Source organism: Xiphophorus couchianus, chromosome 18 (genome assembly GCF_001444195.1).
Source record: "Xiphophorus couchianus chromosome 18, X_couchianus-1.0, whole genome shotgun sequence".
NCBI classification, from domain to species: domain Eukaryota; kingdom Metazoa; phylum Chordata; class Actinopteri; order Cyprinodontiformes; family Poeciliidae; genus Xiphophorus; species Xiphophorus couchianus.
The window spans coordinates 2,338,543-2,349,418 of record NC_040245.1 but is presented as its reverse complement, the minus strand read 5'-3'; the positions used below and the strand labels follow the sequence as shown (position 1 = coordinate 2,349,418).

General features: G+C 35.6%; 1 protein-coding gene and 2 long non-coding RNA genes across 3 annotated transcripts; 2 read left to right on the top strand and 1 right to left on the bottom strand.

Moving 5' to 3' along the window:
* Positions 1-944: 944 nt before the first annotated feature.
* On the bottom strand, positions 945-1,313 carry LOC114161317 (uncharacterized). The gene is made up of 2 exons (XR_003598987.1): positions 1,177-1,313; positions 945-1,079 (listed from the first exon to the last, which is right to left on the bottom strand). It is a non-coding gene; the product is annotated as an uncharacterized LOC114161317 (long non-coding RNA).
* tmem91 (transmembrane protein 91) lies at positions 1,183-8,829 on the top strand. The gene is made up of 3 exons (XM_028044524.1): positions 1,183-1,624; positions 6,158-6,304; positions 8,289-8,829. Exons 1-3 carry the CDS (start codon positions 1,217-1,219, stop codon positions 8,442-8,444), a joined length of 711 nt encoding a protein of 236 aa, XP_027900325.1. The 5' UTR covers positions 1,183-1,216; the 3' UTR covers positions 8,445-8,829.
* Positions 8,830-8,868: 39 nt separating this feature from the next.
* On the top strand, positions 8,869-10,046 carry LOC114133574 (uncharacterized). The gene is made up of 2 exons (XR_003593211.1): positions 8,869-9,894; positions 9,927-10,046. It is a non-coding gene; the product is annotated as an uncharacterized LOC114133574 (long non-coding RNA).
* Positions 10,047-10,876: the final 830 nt, after the last annotated feature.

Genomic DNA, 10,876 nt, shown 5'->3' with positions numbered 1-10,876 from the left:
TTTATGACACAGTGACATAAATCATGTGGTGTGAATTCAGACAGTCATTCATTTGATCAACACGTCAGGAGGGAGGAAGTATGGCTCTGTTTCTAAGCTAACTGTTCCCAGCTTTTGTAAATACCTCCGTCTATGAGCCCCAACCAGCTGTGTTACATTCACAGACAAATTAGCTCGACTCGAACAAGAAGAAGCCATGAATAAACTGGCAAAGACAACTTGGGAAAACAATTTCAGTCGATCAGTTCAATACTCCGGATTCTCACTTAAAAACGTAAAACATGGCGCCTTGAATGATTAAGTGGCGTAGTTGTCCGTAGTTCGGATTCTCACTTCCGACGTCCATCATGGCGCCTGGAAGTGACGTAGCTGCAAAGGGTGAATAGGAATCTAATCCATTTCATTTAGCTGCAGAAATGTTAGAAGTTCATTGAGTTGTGATAAAGTCTTAGAAATATGATACAACATTTCAGATTAAGGGTTTTCTCAATTTCAGTTTTGTTATTTCATTAGTTTTAGTTAACTATAATAACATTGTCCCACCACTGATGGTTAATTTGTGATTACTTTCATGGGTTGTAATTGCTTCATAGTAAAACTCATTTCTTTATCTGAATCTATTGAAATTTGGTGTTAAAATGTGAAATCTAAATGTTTGTGGTGTTTTTGTCTTCACAGACGGACAGAGTCTTAAGGAACTGGGTTGTTTTTGTCACTCTGAAGCCATAAATCAAAACCAGACGACTTTTGTTTGCTGAAGAACATCAAGACAATGTTCACCGCTGGATTATACTTCTGTAGCCTTATTTTTTCACACCTAAATGCTCAAATCTATTCCCAAAACTAATCCTGGTTGTTACGTCTTTATGAAGCGTCAGAAAGTGAAGCTAAGGAAATATTTTTTACTGTTTCTGCTGCAGCTAAAGAGAAACAAGGGCGTCTAATTTATCAATAACCATTATTGCCACTTTTTACTGTTTGAGAACAAAATTTGAGACCAAAGCTTCTCCAATAATCCAACACAACTTTCAGGTGCTGGGATGAATTCGTCATGTGCTTTTTTTCCTCTGGACCCGGCGCTGAAACAAGAGAAAAATTAAAGAATAGGATTAAAGGTGGATTATCACAGCAGCTGCCTCTGCATAAGCCCATCGAGCCAGCCGGTTTGTAGATTACGTTTGCCTGTTGATGCGGCCTCTGGAGCGGTTCGTCTTTAATGGAGAACAGAGACGAGCTGGAGCACCCCCTGCTGGAAGAAAACGCCGCCAACAGGCTGCCGTCCGACCAGAACCAGCAGAACCAGGCGCCGGTCGGGCTTTTTAAGGGCATTCTGGTGAAGTGTGAGGAGGACCGAGCGTATCCTCCGCTGGACTGGAGAGGCTACTGCGGCCATCCTCCGGAGCTGCTGGACGCCTGCGCCCTGCCGCGCAGCCTGGAGTCACTCTACCCGGCCGGGCCGCTGTGGGGCCAAGCGGACCTGCTCAGCAAGGAGTACCTGGAGACCACGTTTGTGGACATCCGGCCCGGTTCGGCCCTGGAGAGGAAGCTGCTGGCCGAGGCGCAGGACTTCCACAGCGCCCCCTACAGCATGGATGACGAGGACGACCTGCTTCCTGACTCTGACGTAAGAAAGAAAACAACAAGTTTATCTGAAATCTGTAAGAAAATAGTTACGATGAGGAAACCTTCGGCAGTTTGGAGTGTAGCTGAGCCCCCAGTCAACTTTTATTTAACAGATAATTAATTAATGCAAAAGGATTAGGGACACTGAAAAAAAAAAATTAATTCTTTTCTTTTAAATTTGACATTCCCCCAGAATTCTGAGAAAATTCTGACATGTTTTTGCAAAATTTTGACTTTTTTCTCAAAGTTGTTTTTTTGTTTTCAAAATGTGACTTTTTTTCCAAGATTCTCACTTTAATGTCAGAATTGTAACTTTAACCTTTTTTTCCACAAAATTTTGTCACCTTTTCAAAAATGTTTTTTTCTCAGAATTATCACTTTCACCTCAGAATTCAGACTTTTTCCTCAAAATTTAATTTTCTCATAATTTAGATTTAAATTTCAAAATTCTAACTTTAATTTTAGACCTTTTCTCAAATTGTTTTAATCAAAAATTTAGAGTTTTTTTTCTCAGAATTCAGACTTTTTTCCTCTCATGGATTCTGACTTTCTTCTCAAAATTCTTTTTTCTAAAATTTGCAATTTTGTTTGAATTTTGACTTTAATCTTCAACAATCAGAGCCCTGAGAAAAGGTTAGCATTCGGAGATTAAATAATTCTGACTTTAATGTAATCAGAATTCTGATCACAAAAGTTTTTAATCTTAGCTAATCCTCTTCTATACTAAACAGGTTTTTTAGGGTTTTATCTTTATGTTTGTATGTCAGATAAATTTGTTTAGTTCCACATTATTTTGCCTGAAACCGCCGCAGTGCTGCCCTCCTCAGGTTGAACGGTGCATAAGCAGTTGAACTCTCCCGTTTTTCTTGTGTTGATGTGAAGAGCGGCCATTTTAAAATGCAAAGTCGGTCCTACATAATTGGTTGTTGCTCCCAGTTTTCCAGTGGGAAATCAGTTTGCGGAGGGCTTTCAAGTTCTTTTTTTTTTTTTTTTTTTTACAAATTTACCAGTTCAGAGACTAAATAAATAAGAAAGTGGAAAAGAGATGGCGAACTTTGACTGAGTTTGTGTAGAAATAAAGCAACCATGAACATAAAATATACGATTTTAGTCGCTAACAGAAATAAATGTTTTACGGGCATAGCGGACCAAATTTAAGGATACATACTTAGTTTTTCACTGATTTCTGAAAGATGGCATGAAAGCAAGAGACCTTTATGTTCTCTGTAGAGCTACTGGCGGCTGAACAGGAACCTAAAATAGATATATGAGCAATGCATTCAAGGTAGGCAGCAATTCACCTGTTTCTGTCAGAAAGCCAGGTTATATAAAGCTGCTCTGGTGCTTTAGCACAGGTACCAACAGAAAAATAAATATAGTTTCATTTTAGGAAACTATGAAACCATATGTGTTGGAAGTGTTGAATGCTCCCAGATTAGTTATTTATTTTAAGGGTTGTTTGAGTTTACATTCCCTCAGGTGAAAACTGCAGAAAACTTAAAGTTTTCTCTCATGAATCTGTAAAAAACATTTTTATCCTCCGTGTTTGTGTCGTTTAAAACACTTTAATAAAAGTTCATGTGCAATTTTAAATGCAATTTAGAATATGCAATATTTTGCCATATTGGGCACCAATCACAGCTAAGATTATTTAGCAGAAATACAGAAAATGTCCAAAAAAGTGAGTTTGCACTGTTTTACTTTTCCTGAGACAAACTTACTGTTTGTACCAAATGTAGTGAATTTTGCAAAAAATTTCTAAAACTAAAAGTTGACATTTTTATTTTTTCTTCTAGAGATTAATTAAATTGAAAAACAATTTATGAGTTTTTCTCACTAATTTTAAAGTTTTTAAACTGAAATTTCCATGATTTTTTTTTCTAAAATAAAATTGAGGTCTTTTCATGCAAGCTGTCAACTTTTGGAGTTCAGAAATTTCCTTATATTCAGATTAATCTCCAAACTTCAGTTTTTTCCTCGCCAGTTTTCTGAGTTCCAAACATCAAAAAATGAAATTTTCAGATTAATCTAAAATAAAAGCTGGAAATTTCAAAAGCTTAACAAGTCAAGAATATTCCATTTAAATTATTGTGTACAATTTTGCATCCTTATCCACCTGCTAGCATCACTTCCCCTTGCAGGCATCTGTGTTTAGTGAATGAGCCAGCAGTTCTCTGACAATTTATGCAAGACTCCCATTCACAAGTCAGCAACAAAAAACACAGTTAGCAACTGAAATCACTAGTGCTGAAACGATTAATCGAATTAATCATGATTAATCAATTATTGAAATAATTGTCAACTAATTTAGTAAATAATTAATTGTTGTTTTGAGTTTATAGACTCAAAAAAAGGCCTTTTCCTGAAAGAACAACACACTCAGAACAGTAATTGGCCAAAACTACAAAATGTATATATTTTGCAAAAAACGTCTCTAAATATGTTCTGCAGATGATTATTCCTAAAAACAATTATGACGTGTTCGCTGCAGGAATGCTGAGTCATTGTATTTTTAGAAGTAAAATGTCTACGTTTTTAATTTAAAAAATGTAATTAATAATTGATTTGCATCTTCTAATGTATGTCTAATGTTTAAGAAAAGCTTAAATTGTTATAGAAAAATCTACAGAATAATTTGTTATCTGATTAATCAATGAATCTTCAGAATAATCTTTAGTTGCAGCCTTAGAAAATAGAAAATGAGCAGCAGAAGAAGAAATAAAACACTGATTGAGGAAGAAGAGTTGGAAACAATTTTATGATTTTTATATCTAAATAAATCATTGAATGAGCTGATCTTTGTGGGGTTTTTAGTGTATTTATTGTATATTTGAAATATGCCTGAATGGTCTCCTGAGTTGAATAGCTAATGTTCTTTTATGTTAATTGCTCCTTTTTATTTATTACATGAACTGTTCGTATTTATTGAAGTTCTCTTGTTGCTGTCCTGCTCATTGTTGTCCAGTTTGAACTGAAGTCTCATCATTGCACATGAGCTCCGCAGTAAAATCCTGCGCTGCACTCAGTCCACTGCAGCGGGAGTTAGGTGCCTCCTGTGCGTGGCCGCAGATGAGGAATTTACATCCCACAGTGGGACGGACTTTCAGGCAGATGGCGATCTGTGAACAGCATCTTGAAAATCCCTAAATGCACCAGCTGTGTGTGGCAACAACGCAAATACCTGGATTAATGTTCAGAACAAACACAAAGCTCCATCAGGCAAATTAAATGAACAAAAAAACAACAACAGTAACTTGGACCTTATCATAATTGGTTTGATAGAATCTGCAATATATTGTAGGAAGGAAATGATTAATCGAATTATTCAAATTCAAAGAATTTTATATAGACCCTGGGTGCAATTAAAGGCGGCATGTAAAGCATACGTAAAAGATAAAAAAAATAAATACAAGATAAGATAGAATGCAATATGCATGATTATGATTAATCGCGATTAATCGATTACTGAAATGATCGTCAACTAATTTAGCAATCTGTTAATCGTTAACTGGAGTATCCATCCAGACTAAAAAAACACTGTATGCTGAAGAACAACACACTCTGAGCAGTAATTAACAAAAACTATATAAAATAAATACACAGTTTGCACTTAAATTAAAAAATAACCTTTCTTGTCTGTAAATATGTTCTGCAGATGCATCCTTTGCTACAAATAATCACTAAAGAAATGCTATGATTTTTGCATTTTAGGCAATAAAATGTCTATTTTGTTAGTTTAAAAAAATCTATTTATTTGCATCTTTTAATGCATTTCTAATGTTTAAAAAGCTTAAATGGTTATAGAAAAATCAACAGATTGTCAATTTTGTAGTCCGATTAATTGATTAATCATCAGAATAATCGATTATTACAATAATCAGTAGCAGCAGCTTAGAGCTTGGTCACTGTAGCATGAACAGAACAATATCTGCCACATAGAGATGCATAAACACAAAGTTGGGCACACTTTGGACATAAATCATCAAATCATATTTTTGCATTTCAGGACTTAATTAATTTGTAGGAGCAACAAAAAGCATTTAATATGATTGGTAATGTGCTTTAAAAGCAGAAGAACATTCGCTTGATGTGCAGCTTGTTCATGCAAAAAAATGAACTAAGCAGAGTAGCCTGGTCGGGTCGGGGGAGTCAGATCGAATATGCGGAGCTTTGCGCAGACGTATGAGTCACGGTTAGCCTGCAGCCAGTGGAGTTTGTGCACATTCACAGCGTAACCCCATTAAGTCACAAGCTAGGTTTTCCGGTTGCTGTAAAAAAAACACGTGAGAATAATAAAAACAGAATATTTTTCCTGCTTTCATGAACTCAGAGTTAAAGCAGATTATCTTGCTGAGCTTTCAAATTTAATAACTTGAGGACTGGATGTAAATTTCTTTAAATAATCTTTTATTTATCTCAGAAATGAAAACCTGGTGTTTCCTCATTCCTGCTGCTCAGATCTGGATCTAAACGAGAAAAATATCTGCAGAAACTGACCTGAAGTGACCCTGAATGTTCTCTGTTTGGATCCCAGGACTCGTCTATTGACGACCTCAGCGATACGGACAGCGACGGAAACTTTCCCCTGATGATCCCGCAGGACCACCTGGGTCTGGCCTTTTTCTCCATGCTCTGCTGCTTCTGGCCGCTGGGCATCGCCGCCTTCTACCTTTCTCAAAAGGTACAAGCCTGAACTCACACAGTCCAACATGAGGCACGCCTGCCGCCGCTGCAGGACGCCTGCCGCCGCTGCAGGACGCCTGCCGCCGCTGCAGCACGCCTGCCGCCGCTGCAGGACGCCTGCCGCCGCTGCAGGACGCCTGCCGCCGCTGCAGGACGCCTGCCGCCGCTGCAGCCCAATAGTCCCAATGTTTACATCAGCGGTGTCCCAATTTTCTGTCACATGGGCCAAAATCGTCAAGTGGAAAATACTCATGGGCCAAGAAAAAACAACAAATTAAAGTAATAAATTCAAATCTAATTTAACAAATTTATAGAATTAAATTTTATAGATTACATCAATTAAATTCAAGTTACATTTATTTATATTTTATTTTTAATAAACTAGATAAATATTAATATGACATTAATATTTAACATATTAATTATGTTAATATGTTAAATTAATATTTAACATATTAATTTAATTAATATTTGATTTAATAAATTGACAAAATTAAAATGTAATTTATTGAAAAAAATTGATTTATTAAATAAATAAATAATATTTGAATGTAAACAATATTCAACATTAATTTATTAAACATTAATTCAATATTAATATTTTTTGAATAAAATTTTAATAAATTACATTTTAATTTATTAAATGAAATATTAATTTCAATAAATATTTACTTTTAATATCTAATGAATTTCTTGAAATTAAAATTTAAATAAATTTAACTGCAATTTAATTTATTAATCTATTAAAAAAATTATTAATTAAGTCGGTTCTACCTATTATGAAAGTTTGGTTATAAAAAGACGAATATTTTTGTTATAATTACCATTTTCCACTGTAAGAAAATTGTCAATAATAATAATGTGACCCTGATTAAAAATAAAAAGCCTAAAAAACAAATTTGCGTCATTCTTGAACGACAGTTGAGGCCACAAAAAAATCAGTTGACGTGCTGCAAATGGCCCACGGCCCGCACTTTGGACTCCCCTGGTTTAAATGTAACAGAGTTTTTATATATTTTGAGACAAACAAAAAAAAAACACACATTGTAAAAACTCAAAGCTGAACAGTTTTCTTCAACATCTTGATGTTATTAGAGTAAAAACCAAAGTTTAAAAAACTGTGAAATTATTATTTTGCTGTGATGAAATCAGAATTTATAGTTCAACTTTGTTCTTTTCCTAATTCCTGCCCTCCGTTTTCAGGAAAAATAACATTTAGCTGCTTATGATTTTTTCCCATTTCTGATTGAATCCATAAAAATATCAAAGATAACAAAGCTTGATGTCTGGTAAATAATACTACTTAATATTATCACTTTATTTTCATAATACTACAACTTTATTCTTGTTTTATTTCAACTTTATTCTCGTACGAATTTATTCTTTCCACTTCATTTTGCCTTTATCTCTTAATATTAAATTTGTTTTTCATACAACTTTATTTTTGTTTTAGTTTGACTTTATTCACGTAATATTGCTCCATTATTCCAGCTTTATTCTTTCATTATTTTGACTATATTCTCGTACAACTTTATTCTGGTCATATTATGACTTTACTCTTGTATTATTTCAACTTCATTCTTGTAATACTACGAGTTTCTTCAGAAATAAAAAAACTAAGTAAAACATCCACTAAACCTTGCAGTGTCAACTGCAGTAAAAAACATTTTCTTATGATTTCTTAAGATTTAATCAGAAAAAGAGAGAAACCTGGGATGGATTTCCGATGTTGTGGAGCGTTACCTAAACCAGGGTCAAACTCAGAGACAAGGACTGCAGGGAGAGAAGAGGACAAAAAACCCTGATGAATCCTGAACGCTGTTTATGATTCAGGGATGGAACAAAATGTGGGATTAGCGAGTGATTGAACTGAGGGGAGGAGGAAAGCCATGCAGAACAAATACCCCTCTCTCTCGTTTTACTTTATTTTTTATTTTTTTCCCGAACCGCTAATCCTTATCCCACTGTCTTCTGCTTTCCAGACCAACAAGGCATCAGCTCAGGGGGATTTCCAGGGCGCCAACGCGGCGTCCCGCCAGGCCCTGTGGCTCTCCGTTCTCTCCATTGTGTTTGGCATCATAACGTACATCTGCGCCATCGCGGCGCTGATCTCCTACCTGTCTGCAAAGCCGTCATAAGAGCCGCGGCTCGCACATAGACGCAGACACACAGAGACACAAACACTCCCTGAACATCAACACATCATCTGCAAAATAACGAATAAACGAAAAGATTTTAACCACGTCTCACTGGAATAGGACGACATGCAGCCCAGAGGACCTTCCTCCACGTTCAGGCTCGTCCTTCTCACTGACTTTGGCAAATTTGTGTCACGCTTGTCATCACATGTGGAGCTTAAATAAAATTTAAAGGTGACCTATTATGCTTCCTAGAACAAGTTATGATTGGGTGTCCAAAACTGGCTAATTTAAATTACAAAAATTAATTACATTTAAATGCAAAAATGAGTTTATTGTGATTTTTCTTTTCCTTTAGTTAACTGCTCAATAAAAAGTATTTTTTTAATGAAAACCTTAAAAACCCAAAACATAAAATAGGCTACAGATTGTTGCTTTGTTAAAAAAAACTGTTTACACATTTTTGTCTTCAACAGTTGTTTTATATTTTGTTGGCCAAATTTGTATTGTTATTGAACTCTGGTCAGGGGGCCGATCAAAATCATTTCAAGGCCACAAATGGCCCGCCAGCCACACTTTGGACATCCCTGGTCTATGGGCAATACAAAACATATTCATTAAATTTTTTAGCACAAATTCATTCTTAGATAACGAGAATTTGTCTAAAATACTCGTGTTGAGCGCCATTCAGAATGAGCTTTTTTAGGGCTTCTGTCACTTTGAATCCAAATAAATGGTTTATTTAGCCACGCCCACTAAACTCAACGTTTACACTCACACGTAGAAATGGCTGAAAACAGATGCACAATTATACAACATCTTTAAACTTCATGCAAACGTATTTTATGAATGGTAAACCAATAGAAAAACACTTTTGCAGTGTGTACAGCGATAAAGCCATAGATGTATATTACTGGATTGGACATTGCCTGTTAGCCGCTGAAGCTAATGAGGTGAACGTTCAGGCACCATTAATACACATTGAGTCATGTCCAAAAAACCATATTGTTTCAATTGCAGGACGAGTATAAACCTGTCATAAAAATAACTGTATCTGTCGCCCCTGTTTCTTATCTAATTTCTATAAAATATGGCTTAAATTAAATCTGAGAAGGTTGCTGATGTATAATATGTACTGTCCCTGGATAAAGATCTGGAAACACTTTGGTTTTTGTCAAGATCCAAGAACATATTAAGCAAATTTCTCTTTTGTAATGGTCAATAATGTAGTTTTACATTATTACTGCTGGATGAGATGTAGTTTGTTAGATTTGAACAAACTACGGCTCCTATGGTTTATGAACTATTTTATCCTGTTTTATTATTATGAATGTCATCACATTCTACGAACAAACGAGGACATAAGTCCAGTTTTTGTTGTTTATTGAGCTTTTAGAAATCACAGTGGCTCCTGGTAAAATCAGTGCTGCAGTTCCGTTGGCGTTGCTAGGTAACGGGGCTGGGCTGGGCTGGCGTTGCTAGGTAACGGGGCTGGGCTGGAGTTGCTAGCTAACGGCCCAGTTTTCTTTTATTGTGACTTATAAATCTGTAAGTTATTGAATGGCCTCATTTTCCAGACACCAGAAAGCATTAACTTATTGCTAGACTACACAATAAGGTGATTTCTTTTTTTTGTTTGTTTTTTAAGCACTTTGGCTGTTTTTTTAGAAGCATTGAAACCCAACATTTTGCATAATAGGTCCTCTTTAAGTAAATGCAGAATTTTCCACAATGTGAATGGATGACAGAAGATGCAGGAAGAGTCCAAGTTTGCAAATTTACCAGAGTTGGAGGCGAATCCTGCTGGACTTTCCACATCCAGCGCCTGCCAGAAGCAACGTTTCTTCCTCAATATGAGTCATGATATGATTATGATTATATATGATTCCATCATGATTCACCTGTTGTTTACCTGCAGAAAGGACTGCCTTTTGCTGTGTTTTAAAGCCAAGTTTTATCTTTATGATGATAAAAACAGAGTGCCATTATATATGAAACTAAATGGAATCGACATATGAAGTGTGGATATTTTGAAACGCATCTGGAAGTTGGAGTGAAGAAAGTGCTGCTGGGAGGAAAAGTGCCAAAAATATCAAAGTGACCCGACTGTGAAGAAAATCTTCCTAAAATGTAAATTCACTTATATTTTTCTTTCCTGCTAAAAAAGGACTAACATACAAAGGGAAATGGTTTTGTCAGGCTGAAACCATGAACAAACAACAGCAGTGCACATGTTTAGATGTAAAAAATAATAATAAGGTAAGAAAAAAACTGGAAAAGCTAATGTGACGAGTCATTGTCTGCATGGCACTTTTGTGTTTTACAAACATGTTCATAGCTTTATCCGTTCTGTTATTGGGCCCAAAGTTCTTGAAAGAAAAACTTTGATAAACCCTAAAAAAAATCTCTGACCATATTGGTTTAAGCATAAT

What these genes read in the sequence shown, in the direction of transcription:
- tmem91 (XM_028044524.1), top strand. Translation starts at nt 1,217, where the DNA reads ATGGAGAACAGAGACGAGCTGGAGCACCCCCTGCTGGAAGAAAACGCC. An exon ending in ACCTGCTTCCTGACTCTGAC is followed by an intron (nt 1,625 to 6,157) that starts GTAAGAAAGAAA and finishes TTTGGATCCCAG; the next exon opens with GACTCGTCTATTGACGACCT. An exon ending in CCTTCTACCTTTCTCAAAAG is followed by an intron (nt 6,305 to 8,288) that starts GTACAAGCCTGA and finishes TCTGCTTTCCAG; the next exon opens with ACCAACAAGGCATCAGCTCA.